Source organism: Aethalodelphis obliquidens, unplaced genomic scaffold (assembly GCF_003676395.1).
Source record: "Aethalodelphis obliquidens isolate GAN/ISIS:26980383/991018 unplaced genomic scaffold, ASM367639v1 scaffold31, whole genome shotgun sequence".
Taxonomy (NCBI): domain Eukaryota; kingdom Metazoa; phylum Chordata; class Mammalia; order Artiodactyla; family Delphinidae; genus Aethalodelphis; species Aethalodelphis obliquidens.
This window is the reverse complement of record NW_020837975.1, coordinates 7,488,377-7,504,649: the sequence shown is the minus strand read 5'-3', so window position 1 is coordinate 7,504,649 and position 16,273 is coordinate 7,488,377. Positions and strand designations below refer to the sequence as shown.

At 42.1% G+C, this 16,273-nt stretch overlaps 1 protein-coding gene across 5 annotated transcripts in view; it reads left to right on the top strand.

Moving 5' to 3' along the window:
- The first annotated feature begins 850 nt into the window (after positions 1 to 850).
- The window catches only part of TCP11 (t-complex 11), a 29,536-nt gene continuing 14,113 nt past the window's right edge, over positions 851 to 16,273 (top strand). The window contains exons 1-3 of one of the 5 annotated variants that reach the window (XM_027126792.1): positions 857 to 990; positions 3,820 to 3,916; positions 8,830 to 8,950. In XM_027126792.1, the coding sequence (XP_026982593.1) occupies positions 867 to 990; positions 3,820 to 3,916; positions 8,830 to 8,950 (342 nt within the window). In that variant the 5' untranslated portion in view covers positions 857 to 866. Of the gene's footprint in view, positions 991 to 3,819; positions 3,917 to 8,829; positions 8,951 to 16,273 lie in introns of those variants that run through there. The other 4 variants (XM_027126794.1, XM_027126798.1, XM_027126796.1 and 1 more) reach the window with 4 other exon arrangements.

Genomic DNA, 16,273 nt, shown 5'->3' with positions numbered 1-16,273 from the left:
CAAGCACCTGGCACGGTTTCTCAGCTTCCACACCTGGAGAATGGGAGAAGGGCCCACCTCTCACAATGGGCCCAGGATGTGCTAAGGAAACAACCCGCCTGGGTGTGGTTCTCAAGTTTTATGAACAGGCTGAAGAGAAACAAAACATGGTGCTCCTTCCCTTCCTAAGTAGTTTCAGGTGATCTTTTTCGTGGGGGGCGGGAGATGTCAAGCAGGGAAGGGACCCGGGGACCAGTTAACCAAAGGCCTGTGGAGGCTTCGAGCCCTCGAGGACCGAGGCACTAGCCGGCCGCTTCCACCAGAGAAGCCGGCGGAGGCCGGCACGTGCCCCTCCCCGTTGCCCCGGAGACGGGCGGCGGTTTACGTTCAAATCCCGGACTCTCCCACCATGGCACGGCGGCGGGGGGTGCGCGCGGGTCGGCCCCGCACGGCCGTCGCCCCTCGCTGCCCAGCCGCGGTGGTACGGCCCCAGTCTAGAGGTGCGCCGGAGCCCGCCCGATTCCGCAGTGGTGGTTGGTCGCCGTGGAGGAGGTGAGGGGCTTGGAATTTGAGCGCCGTGGGCTCCCCCTGCTGCTGGAGCCCGGGTGGGCCTGGGGCGGGCGTTTCGGGCGAGCAGGCCGCCCCTCTGGCCTCAGTTTCCTGGTTGCGTAGCCAGCACTCACTTCTCTGTGATTCCCCAGCGCCGTTCCTCCAGTCTCCTCTGCCCATGTCGGTCCCCGAGAGACGGTGAAGCGGTCCACCCTCCTCTTAGTTTGTCCAGGTCGGGCGCGATTGGCCGGGCCCCAGACCCCTTCGGTAGTTGGAGAGCCCCCTTCCTCGCCGCCCACAGCGCCCCATTTCTCCCCCACCCAGATTCCATCAGCAAAATGACGGACGTGGAGGAAAACATGCCCCTGAAGGACCCTGGCGATGCAGAGAGCGGGCCCTGTAAGCCCGAAACCTCAGGACCGACCCGGCAAGACATGAGCAGCCCCAAGAACCACCCTTTCAGTAGGTCCAGCCCCGCCGGCCCCGGCCCTCGGGGTGCTTAGTGTAGGTCAGGTGGGAAGAAGCCCGCGGCGCCGCACTTCTCTATCCCCCTTTTTCCTCATTCCCCCCCCCCCCGCCCCCAATCGCTACTTTCAGGCCCCAGGCCCTCTGTTGACCAGAAGATCTTCAGAGTTTGTAGTCCTGGAGAAAGATGTGACCCAAGAGCGATTTCTTGAATCTGACAAGATGTGAGGTTGAGTCAGTCCAGAGCCAGCTTTGTATTCTTTTATTTTGAATTTGTAGGTGGAAAATGGCAGACACCTGGGGTAGATTTTAAAGAACGGAAATGGTCCCAGATGGGCATTGTGTTTTCTCGGTGCTTCGTTGACTGCATTAGTAATGCTGCTCTGGCCTCATACTCTAGCTCATACTATAAGAGATGTTCTTTTATAGTTCTTATTGGGGCACAAAGTATCTTCCACACTTTACGTCTGATCTCACTGGGACTCATCCAGCATTTCCCTTGTAATAATCACCAGGCAATTTCAGCAGTCATCAATCTGAAGGCCTGTCCACGTGCAACAACCTGCGTTAAATTCTTTAAATTCAATCGCATTTCTTTCTCTTGTAGCCACACGGGGTCGCTGCTGGTTAAGGAAAAGCAGCAAATGGGGTGCTTTGGAATCCTGCTTTAGGCAATACAACTCCCTAACCTGAATAACCAAACTCCTCTTTTTTAATAATTTCGAAATTTTATATATCAGGTTGACTTGGTTAAGTTACCAAATTATCTTGAAAATGTCTTTGTCCTTGGGATCTGGGTTTTAAAAATCTATTTTAGTTACTTTTTACCTCTAATTTCTCTTTGAACCCTCCCTGTTCCTGAATTTTACAGCTGTAGGAGTTGCATAGTGCTATGGTACTTTTGAGCGACAGAACAATCTTGTCAAAGCAGGCTATGAGCTTTGGTTTGTTGTAATTGGGAAGTGTTTCTGTGTATTTTCCTCAGTCCTTCAATAAGCTGCTACAAGCAGCTCAATCTCCCTTTGAAGATTTTCTCTTTGTTCTGATTTTGCATTACTGAATTAGCAGTACGTCTGTTTGCATATTTGACTGTGTTTTGCCATTTTGGCCAAAACTGAAGACTTCAGAGAGACTGTAAAAATAAAGGGAACTTCCCGTCCACCTAAGGTTCAGTTCACCTTTACATTTACCTAAACGGAAACTCTGCTGGTGGCTTTTTGGTAAATTTTACAATCACCTTTTACCCTTAACTTTTTATTTCGATATATTTAAAATCTGTTGAAAAGTAAAAAAAAAAACAACGAATGCCCACATTAACATTTGCCACACTGTTTTTTTCTCTTATTGTATTTTACGTATGTATTTTTTCTTTCTTGAAGTTATAGTCATGACTTTACCTCTAAATATTTCATGTCTCTTCTAAGAACAAAGGCATTCTCCTATGAAACCTCTTTTCTGCAATTTTTCCTTTTTACATTTTTAAACCTTTTTGCTTATGGAAAACTTAAACATATACAAAAGTAGAGAGATTGGAATAATGAACCCCCATTTACTCATCACCCAACTTCAACAATTATCAACTCATGGCCAATCTTAGTTCATTTATATCCCCTCCACATCTTGGAGCCAAATACTTTTTTGTGAACAGATTTTGAAGCTTCATTGAAAGAGAGTGAGAAAATATGATTTATTGTGTGCAGCTCTTTTATACCAAGTAATAATAACTACCATGTACGCCAATTATGTAAGAATGCTATCAGGTAGGTCTGTACTAAGAACTTAGAATAGTGATTCCCAAATGCCAGAGCTGGTTTGTGACAAATTCTTAGCATACTGTGTGAAATGAAATAAAGATATTGTAATGAGTTTTTCCTAAAGCTAAATTGATTCAGTTTTCAGGACTAGTCTTTTTTCTGACTGTATTCCCTTTCCGCTTTTTGGGAGTTTAAACTATCCTTTTTCTTTTATGAAATGGTTTTGGTGGTGGTAGAGTGGATTTTTTTTTTTCTTGGTTGCACCAGGTCTTAGTTGCGGCTTGCGGGCTCCTTAGTTGCAGCTCACCAGCTCCTCAGTTGTGGCATGCACACTTTTAGTTGTGACATACATGTGGGATCTAGTTCCCTGACGAGGGATTGAACCAGGGCCCCCTGCATTGGGAGCACAGAGTCTTAACCACTGCTCCACCAGGGAAGTACCTACAGTGGATTTTTTATTTGCTTATTTCATACTATCCATACCTGACAGAACAAAAAGTTGGCAAGCTGTCGTCAGTTGCTCAAAATCTTTTTGGATATTTACTAGTCTGTGAAATCCTAAATTCTGGAAACTACTTTAGAAGACGAAGTGAGATTGACGCCATTCAGTACCCTCTGTGTGGAGAATTTAACTTCCATCAGAGGCAGGAAGAGGAGAGTGGAATCATAATATCCTTAGATAAACATTATTTTTGCAAATCGCAAATTATTTCTTTGCCACTTCATTATTTTATTTCTTAAGAGAAAGGCTTTTAATCAGTTTCACTTTGTTTTTTTATAAGATAGCTTCTTTGTCCTCCCTTACCCCCATGCTGGGCTACTGAGAGGCTCTGTCATGGGGCCTAGAGTTCAGAAAACATAACTGACTGGAATGGTCGAATGAGCGTGTATAAAGTCACTGTGATGAATCTCAATTTGGAGCCTACTCAGTGGAGTGAATCTCTGAATAAAATAGAAATTCAGACTTCTTTGAGTTCACTGGTGTCCCCCATAAGTTCTTTTTTTTCAGTTGAGGTATAAGTGACATAGAACATTAGTTTCAGGTGTACCTCATATGTTCTTTCTGTCACAGGTCTGATAGATACAGTTAGTGATGTTTCCAAGCTGAGCAAGGAGATTGGGATGAATCATGATTTCCACATGGAAGAGAAGGTTTTGCCTCCAAGCAGGTACAGGCTCTTCTAATTTTCCCATTTTATTCATCCTGGTATAGGCATTTAGCACTAATGGATTCTGACCAGACTCAAAGCATTTTTATTTAATAACACAATCAGTGCTTGAATCTAAGCCGTTAGAGGTCTCAGCAACTGAAACAGAAGAGTAATAAATTATAATTATTAGTATCAGAGGGTCAAGAAGCAAATGTTATTTAACCAGTGAATAAACCCAAGCAATTTTTGGGATGTTCACTTTGGGACCCCCACTTAATAATAAAATAGTTAGGGTGGATTTCAGATCTTCTCTGACAGATGGGGAGGAATTAGCCTGTAGTAGCTATCTATTGCTGCATGACAAATTACCCCAAAACTCATCAGCTAAAACAGTGTTCATTATCTCCCAGTTTCTGTGGGTCAGGGATTACGGACGTGGCTTCACTGTGTGCTCTACCAGTCTGTTGATGTTGGCCTGAGCTGCCCTCAGTTCCTTGCCACCTGGGCCTCTCCATAGGGCGGCTCACAAAACAGCAGCTGCCTTCCCTCACCCAGGGTGAGAAAGCGAGAGAGTAAGTGAGTGAGAGATGGTGCCCAAGACAGAAGCCACGGTCTTTTTGTTACCTAACCTCAGGAGTGACGTCGTGGCCTCTGCTACATTCTGTTTGCTAGAAAGGAACCCATAAATCCAGGCCACACTCCAGGGTACAGGATTACACCAGGGTGTGAATACCGGAGATCTAGATCTTTGGGGTCATTTTATTGGTATTGGTTGCCTACCACATGGCTCCTGTCTTATCAGTTACTCTCTGTGTGATCACAGATTTAAACAGGCACAGATAAAAAGATCAATTTTCTCATTGTGGTGTTTTCAACCGCCCCCTCAACTCCTCACCTGCACCCCCATTCCCCACTTCATAAATCAGCTTAATTTGTGAATCAAGATCAGAACCCTGTTGATGAGGAATGCTCCCCCACCCCCATCAAGCCTTATTTTTCATTCTTAGTTACATTGACATTGCAATAAATAAGAACCATTCCGTGAGTATGACTTGCTGGTTTATTGGCAGTTAAGTGGGTAAATTCATTGTCAGATTCTACATTTTAAAACAGTTCTGATTTCCCACCAACAGACAGATATGTGATGGCAGCTTGTGGTAAGTCAATTTCCTTGAATGTTTTTGTCATTTGTCAGCTTCAGGGACTCTGTTACTAAAGTGCTGTTCTCTGCCACAAGTTGCTGCCCTGGTCTTCCTGGTCTGATCTGCTCTTGCCAGCAGATGTCCATGTCAAGCACAGTTTCTCTGGGAACAGGTTTTCACCAAAACCCAGATCCTCTAGCATCTCTCTCACTGCTTAGATGTTTCTGTTGCTGGCAGGAGAGGAGGAAAAAAGAGTAGAGGAAATGAGAGAGGGAGAAATGAAGCAGGGGAAACAGTACTATTCAGAGCTGGGTTTTCAAGTAAGGTAATACAAAATTTATATCAGGAAAAAGGTTGAAATGGAGTTCGAGGTCACTCCTTATTGGCAGTTGGCTTTACTTTGGGCTCATAGGATGAAGTTAATTACAACTGTAGGTTCCTAAGGGAAATCCCATGTTTGGGCATTCATTCATCAGGCATTTGTTGAGTCCTTATTATGTGGCAGGAAAAATGTTGAGTTCCGGGGATAGAGGTAGCTACAGCTATAAATAAATAAGACACTGTCTTTGCTGTCAAGAAGCTTTTGTAAGAGAGACAGATGAATAACAGAAGGTGACTGATAAGTTCACTCAGAGCTGTGTGAATAGAGTTCAATGAAAGTTCTCAGCTGCCTAAAGATCAGAGAAGATTTGCCTATGGAGGAAGATTTAGCCTATGATGACTTGAGTCTTAGAGGTGGTCTGGGTGGGAAGGAATGCTCCTGGCAGAGGAATCATGTTGGAGGCACAATGGTGTGAACTGAACAAGTATCTTGATGTGATTGAGCACAGGGTATTATGAGGTAGGAGGAGATAAATTTGAAAGGGAGGTAGAGCAATATCAGGAAGGGTCATGTGAGCCGTTTATACTGCTGGTGATGGGAAGCCCCAAAGGACTTTGAGCATGACCTCATGATCGGAGTTGCATCTTAGAAAAATCATTGATTTTAGAATGAATTGGTGGGGAACAGATTAAAAAGGGACAAGACTGAAGACAGAGGGACCAGTTAATGGCCTAATGTAGTAGTCCAGGTAAGAGATGATGGTAGGAGGAGATGGATTCCAGAGACATTTAAAAAGCAAAATTTATGGAACTTGGAAGATGGATTGGACAAATAAGGTGAGGGGAAAAGCTTTAAGAACAATTACAGTACACAACAGACTATTAGATTATAGTTGGTTACCTCTGCTGATTGAGATTGGTATGTTGGGAGAGGAATTCTGATATTTGTTTTATTCATCTTTGTATTGCTTTTGTTTGTTTTACAAGGAGCATGCATTACTAAGGGGGGATGTTTAATGCCAGAAAACCAATCACTATTTGGCAATGACTAGGTACAGCCTCAGAATTTTCAAATGATTCTTTTTCTTCTTATTAGTCTAACTCTATAGGTCAGAGAAATCATTTAAATAAAGGTCAGAGGAAAATTAATTCCTTTTAAAATATTAATAGACAATTTTTTAGCATAGTTTAGTTTTATAGAAAAATGATGGAAAATAGAGTTCTTACATTCCCCCTTTTCTCCTGCACACAGTTTCCTCTATTATTTGTATTTTATATTAATGTGGTATATTTGTTACAATTGATGATCCAGTATTAATTCATTATTATTAACTCAAGTTTACACAGGTGTTCACTTTTCGTGTTGTATATTCTGTGGGTTTTGAAAAATGTACAATGACATGTATTCACCATTTCTGTATCACACAGAGTAATTTCACTGCCCTAAAAATCCCCTGTGTTCGACCTATTGGTTCTTCCCTCCCTCACTCTGAAACCCTTGGCAACCACTGATCTTTTTACAGTCTCCATAGGTTTTTCTGAATTTCTTATAGTTGGAATCATATAGTATGTAGCCTTTTCAGATTGGATTCTTTCAATTAGCAATATGCATTTAAGGTTCCTCCATGTCTTTTGGGGGCTGGATAGTGCATTTCTTTTTAGTATTGACCTCTTGGTTGCTTCCAAGTTTTGGCATTTATGAATAAAGCTGCTATAAATGTCCATGTGCAGGTTTTTGTGTGGACATAAGCTTTCAACTCATTTGAGTAAATACCAGGGAGCACTATTGTTGGATTGTATGGAAAGAGTATGTTTAATTTTGTTAGAAACTGTGGAACCATCTTCCAGAGTGACAGGTCTTAACACTTTGCATTCCTACCAGCAATGAATAAGAGTTCCTGTTGCTCCCCGTCCTTGTCAGCATTTGGTATTGTCAGTGTTTTGGATTTTGGCTATTCTAATAGGTGTGTAGTGGTATCTCATTGTTACTTTAATTTACAATTCCCTAATGAGATGTGAGGTTGAGCATCTTTTCATATGCTTATATGCCATCTGTATATATATCAATACTTTGGTGAGGTGTCAGTTCAGACCTTTCCCAGTTTTAAAATTGGGTTGTTTTATTGTTGAATTTTAAGAGTTCTTTGTATATTTTGGATACTAGTTCTTTATCAGATATGTGCTTTGCGAAGATTGGAGCTTGCCTTTTCATTCTCTTGTCTCTCACAGAGCAGTTCTTAATTTTAATGAAGCCCAACTTACCAATTTCTTCTTTCATGGATCTTTCTTTTGGTGTTGTATCTAAAAGGTCGTTGCCAAACCCAAGGTCACCTAGATTTCTCCTGTTATCTTCTAGAAGTTTTAGAGTTTTATGTTTTACATTTAGGTCTATGATCTATTTGTGGAAGGTGTAAGATCTGTATCTAGATTCATTTTTTTGCATGTGGATGTGCAGTTGTTCCAGTACCATTTGTTGAAAAGACTATCCTTTCTAATTGAATTGCCTTTGCTTCTGGTTTTTGTTTGTTTGTTTGCTTTTTTAAAAAAATTATTTATTTATTTATTTTTGGCTGCATTGGGTCTTCGTTGCTGTGCGTTGGCTTTCTCTAGTTGGCTATTGGGGGCTGCTCTTTGTTGCGGTGCGTGGGCTTCTCAGTGCGGTGGCTTCTCTTCTTGTGGAGCATGGGCTCTAGGCACGTGGGCTTCAGTAGTTGCAGTATGCGGGCTCAGTAGTTGTAGCTCACAGGCTTTAGAGCACAGGCTCAGTAGTTGTGGCGCATGGGCTTAGCTGCTCTGCGGCATGTGGGATCTTCCTGGACTAGGGATCGAACCTATGTCCGCTGCATTGGCAGGCAGATTCTTACCTATTGTGCCACCAGGGAAGTCCCTTTTTTTTTTTGAGTGGGGGGAAAAAGACGGATATTTCTGGCTTCCATGACTGGCTACATGGTAGTGCCATTGAAATTGGGAATACAGGAGGAACAGGTTTGGAAGGGGAAGATAGTGAATTCAATTTTAGACCTGCTGATTTGGAAGTATCTATAGCTATTCAGGTGTTATCAAAGAATGAAAATCCTTTCCTAGATTTTAGGTCTATAAGAAAGTGAAAGATCATTTAGTTCATTGCTATATGTGTACATAAAGGGAAACTAAGTCACATCTTTTCTAAGCTAAATGCAAAATCAGTGCTAAAGTTCAGCCTGATCTCTATTCAGGGTTCTTCCTACTGCAGAGGGTGGGCTGTGCTGGAACCACAAGGAGCCCTTCTGAGAGGTTGTGCTGGTGCCCTGACATCCAAGTTTAACCCCAGCTTATTCAGCTCTGCTACCGTCCAAACATAGTTCCCGGCCTTTCCCTGTCTGTATAATGGTCTTTTATCATATCAAACACTGTTTGGGGCTTAGGAGATAATGGCCTTTGGCAGTTTTTGAGTAGAGAAAGTAATTTGTTCATTTAACCTTCTTACAGTCTGGAAGGCAGGGTCGAGGAGACAATGCACAATGCCTTTTGGGATCATCTGGAAGAGCAATTATTAGCTACTCCTCCAGACTTCAGCTGTGCTCTTGAACTCCTAAAAGAAATTAAAGAGGTGAGTGACGAACCTTTCATTTGTAGATGTAAAGTTCCTGGACAGGCCCCGCTCACTGGAGTGTCAGTGGCTAGCAAATCCTAACTGAACATGGTCCATGAATCAGTCAGAGTCTAATCAATAGACAGAAATCACACAGTAATTTCAACAAAGAAGTTTTAATATAAAAATTATTATAACAGGGAATTGGAGAAATGAAGGCTTTGGGCTAGTAAGAAGCAAAGAAAACTCTACTGGAATATCAGACATAAGGAGAATCCTTTCTCATCCCCAGGGGATGGGGAAAACCCAAGGACCCAGTTCCTCATTTGAGGGCATGTCTGTGCCAGGGGAGGTTGCTGGCCTGTGTGTGCTGCTGACCGCTGTGTACTGCAGGAGCTGGCCCTGGAGAAGCAGCCATTTTCCCTACAGAGTCCAGCACTAGAGAAGCCTCTCAGCTGTAGGAGCCAGCTGCCTGCAGAGCCACGTGTACTGTAGGAACCTGCCATGTGAGCATTCCAGAACCAGGAAGAAAAGCTCTTGCCTTTTGCAATGTCTTTCTAGTATGTGGTGGATACACCCTAAGGTGACCCCCAGTGATCCATGCCCTTGTATAATCCTCTCTCCCTGAGTGTGGATGAGATCTATAACTTGCTTTTAATCAATAGAATATGGCAAAGGTGATGGGATATTACTCCCAGGATTACATTTCATTATGTAAGACTTTATCTTAGCAGGCTGGAGAGAGAGACTTTCCAGCTGGCCTCGAAAAAGCAAACAGGTAGGGACTTCCCTGGAGGCGCAGTGGTTAAGAATCTGCCTGCCAATACAGGGGACACAAGTTCGAGCCCTGGTCTGGGAAGATCCCACATGCCGCGGAGCCACTAAGCCCGTGTGCCACAACTGCTGAGCCTGCACTCTAGAGCCTGCAAGCCACAACTACTGAAGCCTGCATGCCTAGAGCCTGTACTCTGCAACAAGAGAAGCCACTGCAATGAGAAGCCTGCGCACCACAATGAAGAGTAGCCCCCGCTCGCCACAACTAGAGAAAGCCCACGTGCAGCAATGAAGACCCAACACAGCCAAAAATAAATAAGTTTAAAAAAATTGTTTAAAAAAAAAGAAAAAGCAAACAGGTATGTTGTGAACTGCATATGGAGAGGGCCACATGGCAAGGAAATGCAGGTGGCCTCTAGGACCTGAGGGCAGCATCCAACAAACAGCCAGTAAGAAGCTGGGGCCTTCAAGTATACAGCTGTAAGGAAGTGAATTCTGTCAACAATTTGAATGAGCTTGGAAACATTCTTCCCCAGTCAGGTTTCCAAATGAGAACACAGCCCAGCCAACACCTTGGTTGCAACCTTGTGAGATCCTGAACAGAGGATCTGGTTAAACTTTCTGGACTCTTGACCCACAGAAACTGTGAGATGACAAACGTATATACTGTTTTAAGTCTCAAAGTTTATGGTTAACTTATGATAACAGAAAACCAATTAATAACCATCTCACATGCACCCCAGTGTTCATAGCAGCACTATTTACAGTAGCCAAGACATGAAAGCAACCTAAATGTCCATGGACAGATGAATAGATAAAGAAGATGGGGTCCATATACATAGTAGAATATTGCTCAGCCGTAAAAAAGAATGAAATAATGCCATTTGCAGCAACATGCATGGACCTAGAGATTATATCATACTGTCATACTAAGTGAAGTAAGTCAGACAGAGAAAGACAAATATCAGGTGATCTCATTTATATGTGTAATCTAAAGTATGATACAAATGAACTTATTTGCCAAACAGACTCACAGAGAAAACGAACTTATGATTACCAAAGGGGAAAGGGTGAGGGCAGGGATAAATTAGGAGTTTGGGATTAGCAGATATAAAAACTACTGTGTGTAAAATAGATAAACAACAGGTCCTACTGTATAGCAGAGAGAACTGTATTCAATATCCTGTAATAAACCATAATGAAGAAGAATATGAAAAACAATTTCATTATATGTATCTATATAGATATAATCTGGATCACTTTGCTGTATACCAGAAACTAACACAACATTGTAAATCAACTATACCCTCCCCCCTCAAAAACAGTGCCATCTACAGAGGAAGCTTAAAATTGTGCCATCTGGTAAAGGAAAAATATTTAAAGGACTTACTCCATTTTCTCAGAGAAGAAAAGGATGGATTTGGAGAGGATTTGAGAGGCAGTAAATTGATAAATGTTGCATTCCATTCCTTTGGCTACTCAGCTTCCATATGTACCCTTCTATAAACACTCAAATTTCTGAAAACAATTCTATTTTTACCTAATAAGACATAGCTATCCAGGAAATTCCCTGGCCATCCAGTAGTTAGGACTCCATGCTTTCACTGCCATGGACCCAGGTTCAGTTCCTGGTCAGGGAACTAAGATCCCACAAGCCGTGCAGCGTGGCCGAAAAAAGAAAAAGAAAAGACAAAAGACATAGCTAGGGCTATGGTGGCGCAGTGGTTAAGAGTTCGCCTGCCGATGCAGGGGACACGGATTTGTGCCCCGGTCTGGGAAGATCCCACATGCTGCGGAGCGGCTGGGCCCATGAGCCATGGCCGCTGAGCCTGCGCGTCCGGAGCCTGTGCTCTGCAACGGGAGAGGGCACAACAGTGAGAGACCCGCGTACTGCAAAAAAAAAAAAAAAAAAAAGGCATAGCTATATGTCTTACAAGTTCTTATCCTTTTCCCCAAATGAGGAGACTCACATTCCCAATAGTTATAACTGTTGCTGTCTATGATATACCTCATATTTGGTCATAGTCTCACTGAATATTCTATTACCTACAGGCTAAACTGTAAAATTTAACTTCCAACAACCTGTCTATAAAATAATAATGGAGGTTCCTTAAAAAACTAAAAATAGAGCTATCATATGATTCTGCAATCCCACTCCTGGGCATATATCCAGAGAAAACCATAATTCAAAAGATACGTGCACCCCAAATGTTCACTGCAGCACTATTTACAATAGCCAGGACCTGGAAGCAACCTTAATGTCCATAGACAGATGAATGGATAAAGAAGATATGGTACACATATACAATAGAATATTACTCAGCCATAAATAAAGAATGAAATAATGCCATTTGCAGCAACGTATACACACTACTATATATAAAACAGATAATCATCAAGGACCTACTGTATAGCACAGAGAACTCTACTCAATTATTCTGTAATAACCTAAATGGGAAAGGAATCTGAAAAAGATATATGTATAACTGAATCACTTTGCTGTACACCTGAAACTGACAAAACGTGTAAATCAACTATACTCCAATATAAAATAAAAATTAAAAAAAAAATAATGGGAAGGAGAGAGAAGAAAATTGTTAGCATATACAAATAAAGCCATGCTTATAACAAGCAAAGAGAAAATGTATGGTCTTCGTTTCTGTAATTGGTCCTGAGGCTGTAGTTGGTATCTATGGCTTCATTTTACTAGTCATTCCATATTTCCCTTGTCCTTAGCTGCTGGGGTTCTTTATCTGATGGAGTGACTCAAACCTTCATTGCCAAAGAGTCTGAGTCCTTGGGCGTTTTGCTTTTGTTGTTTGTATGTTGTGTTTTTCCCTTGACCTATATTATTGGGTATGGAAGTATCAAAAGGTACCTTAGAATCTTCTGGGTTCCAGACACAGTCCTTCTTGTTCCCATTGTGTAGCAGCAACCTAGTTTCTCCTTAGTACTCAGGATCAATTACTCTAGTCCATAGAGGAACTCCTTTTTTACCTTGTTGGTTCAGTGGTATAGGGAGCCCAAAATGACCAGGGGGGTAGTCTCATCTTCTAATTCATTGGAACCAATGTAAGCATTCCTCCCAAATCAGCAGAGCCCAAAGTTGGCAGGAGGGGAAATAAAAATTCTGCAAGTAGGTTATTAGATATAATGGTGAGAGGAACCAGTCCTACTTCCACCCCTTGATTCCTGGGACCATGTATTCTGGCTTTAGGGAATAGCACTGCATAATGGTTTTGATTCAAAGTATATATTGCATCTTATAAGACAGAACCTCTTCCTTTCAAGATATTATCTCTCAACTAATGCTGTAACTGAGTCTTCAATAAGCCATTCCACTTTTCAGTTAAGACCAGTCGACTCTCCGTGAGGGGTATGTGGGTATGAACCCGTTGCTGTACTTTCTTGGCTGTAAAATGAGTTCCTTGACTAGATGCAATGCTGTGGGGCATACCAGGACCCAGGACAGAGGATAAGGCATTCTGTGAAATTTTGTGAGTATATGGATGTTGGTGCTAACAGAAGTAGTGCAGACAGGGAAGACAGCTCCATATTCAGAATGCGTCTATTCCATTGAGGGTGAATCTCTGCCCCCTCCACGAAGGAAGAGATCCAAAGAAATCATCCGCTACAAGGTGCCTGGCTGATCCTCCCTGGGGAATGGTGCCACATTACCAACTTAGTTGTTTGTGCTTTTTAGGATTTTTTTATTATGATAAACAAAATTTTTACCGTTTTAATAATGTTAAGTGTTACAATTCAGTGGCATTAAGTACATTCACAATGTTGTGCAGTCATCACCACTATCCATTTCCAGTACGTTTCATCTTCCCAAACAGAAACTCTACCCATTAAACAGTAACTCTTCAGACCCCTTTTCCACCCGTGCCTGGTAACCTCTATATTACCTTCTGTCTCTAGGAATTCGACTACTCTAGATTCCTCATATAAGTGGAATCATACAACATTTGTCCTTTTACATATGGCAAATTTTACTTAGCATGTTTTCAAGGTTCATCCACATTGCAGTGTGGCAGAACTTCATCCCTTTTTATGGCTGAAAATACTCCATTGTATGGATATACCACATTTTGTTTATCTATTCATTTGTTGTTTTGCTTTGGTTTTGGCCACATCACGTCTTAGTTGCAGTGTGCAGCATCTTCAGTTGCAGCATGTGGGATTTTTTTTTTTTCCACATCTTTATTGGAGTATAAATGCTTTACAAGGTTGTGTTAGTTTCTGCTGTATAACAAAGTGAATCAGCTATATGTATACATATATCCCCATACCCCCTTCCTCTTGAGGCTCCCTCCCACTCTCCCTATCCCATCCCTCTAGGTTGTCACAGAGCATCAAGTTGATCTCCTTGTGCTATGCAGCAGCTTCCCACTAGCCATCCATTTTACATTTGGTAGTATATATATGTCAGTGCTACTGTCTCACTTAATCCCAGCTTCCCCTTCCCCCCCATGCCCTCAAGTCCATTCTCTACGTCTGTGTCTTTATTCCTGCCCCGCCACTAGGTTCATCAGTGCTGCTTTTTTTAAAATTCCATATGTATGTGTTAGCATACGGTATTTGTTTTTCTCTTTCTGACTTATTTCACTCTGTATGACAGATTCTAGGTCCATCCAGCTCACTACAAATAACTCAGTTTCGTTCCTTTTTATGGTCGAGTAATATTCCATTGTATATATATGCCACATCTTCTTTATCCATTCATCTGTTGATGGACATTTAGGTTGTTTCGATGTCCTGGCTATTGTAAATAGAGCTGCAGTGTACATTGTGGTGCATATATCTTTTTGAATTATGGTTTTCTCAGTGTATATGCCCAGTAGTGGGATTGCTGGGTCATATGGTAGCTCTATTTTTAGTTTTACAAGGAACCTCCATACTGTTCTCCTTAGTGGCTGTATCAATTTACATTCCCAGCAACAGTGCAGGAGGGTTCCCTTTTCTCCACACCCTCTGCAGCATTTATTGTTTCTAGATTTTTTTTTGATCCACTTTCCTTTTATTTATTTTTTGAATTTTATTTTATTTATTTTTTATACAGTAGGTTCTTATTAGTTATCCATTTTATACATATTAGTGTATATATGTCAATCCCAATCGCCCAATTCATCATACCACCACCGCTCCCCACCGCTTTCCCCCCTTGGTGTCCATACGTTTGTTCTCTATATCTGTGTCTCTATTTCTGCCCTGCAAACCGGTTCATCTGTACCATTTTTCCAGTTTCCACATATATGCGTTAATATACGATATTTGTTTTTCTCTTTCTGACTTACTTCACTCTGTATGACAGTCTCTAGATCCATCCACGTCTCTACAAATGACCCAATTTCTTCCTTTTTATGGCTGAGTAATATTCCATTATATATATGTTCCACATCTTCTTTTTTTTTATATAAATTTATTTATTTATTTACTTATTTTTGCCTGCATTGGGTCTTCGTTGCTGCATGCAGGTTTTCTCTAGTTGTGGCAAGCGGGGGCCACTCCTTGCTGCAGTGCGCAGGCCTCTCACTGTGGTGGCCTCTCTTGTTGCGGAGCATGGGCTCTAGGTGCGCGGGCTTCAGCAGTTGTGGCTCACGGGCTCCAGAGTGCAGGATCAATAGTTGTGGCACACGGGCTTAGCTGCTCCACGGCATGTGGGATCTTCCCAGAGCAGGGCTCAAACCCATGTCCCCTGCATTGGCAGGCGGATTCTTAATCACTCTTAGGGCTAAACTCTAAAGCTATTTGACTTAAAGCTGGAAGCTGGTCCATCAAAGGATGTTAGAAGTACAAAACACAGGTCCTCTCTACACAGCTTCGGATTCAGCAATTAGCTTGAAAAGACTGATGGTCTTGGAGGGTCTCCTGGGGAGGTGGGGTTGGCTGTGGCTCATGCTGGGGCCATAAAAGCTGGTGGCAGATATACTGGGGATTATTCATCTGCCACCACATCTTCTTTATCCATTCATCTGTCAGTGGGCATTTAGGTTGCTTCCATGACCTGGCTATTGTAAATAGTGCTGCAATGAACATTGGGGTGCATGTGTCTTTTTGAATTATGGTTTTCTCAGGGGTCATATGGTAGTTCTATTATAGTTTTTCGAGGAACCTCCATACTGTTCTCTACAGTGGCTCTATGAATTTACATTCCCACCAACAGGGTAGGAGGGTTCCCTTTTCTCCACACTCTCTCCAGCATTTATTGTTTGTAGATATTTTGATGATGGCCATTCTGACTGGTGTGAGGTGATACCTCATTGTGGTTTTGATTTGCATTTCTCTAATGATTAATGATGTTGAGCATTTTTTCATGCATTTGTTGGCCATCTGTATGTCTTCTTTGGAGAAATGTCTATTTAGGTCTTCTGCCCATTTTTGAATTGGGTTGTTTGTTTTTGTGGTATTGAGCTGCATGGGCTGCTTGTATATTTTGGAGATTAATCCTTATCAGTTGCTTCGTTTGCAAATATTTTCTCCCATTCTGAGGGCTGTCCTCTTGTCTTGTTTATGGTTTCCTTTGCTGTGCAAAAGCTTTTAAGTTTCATTAGGTCCCATTTG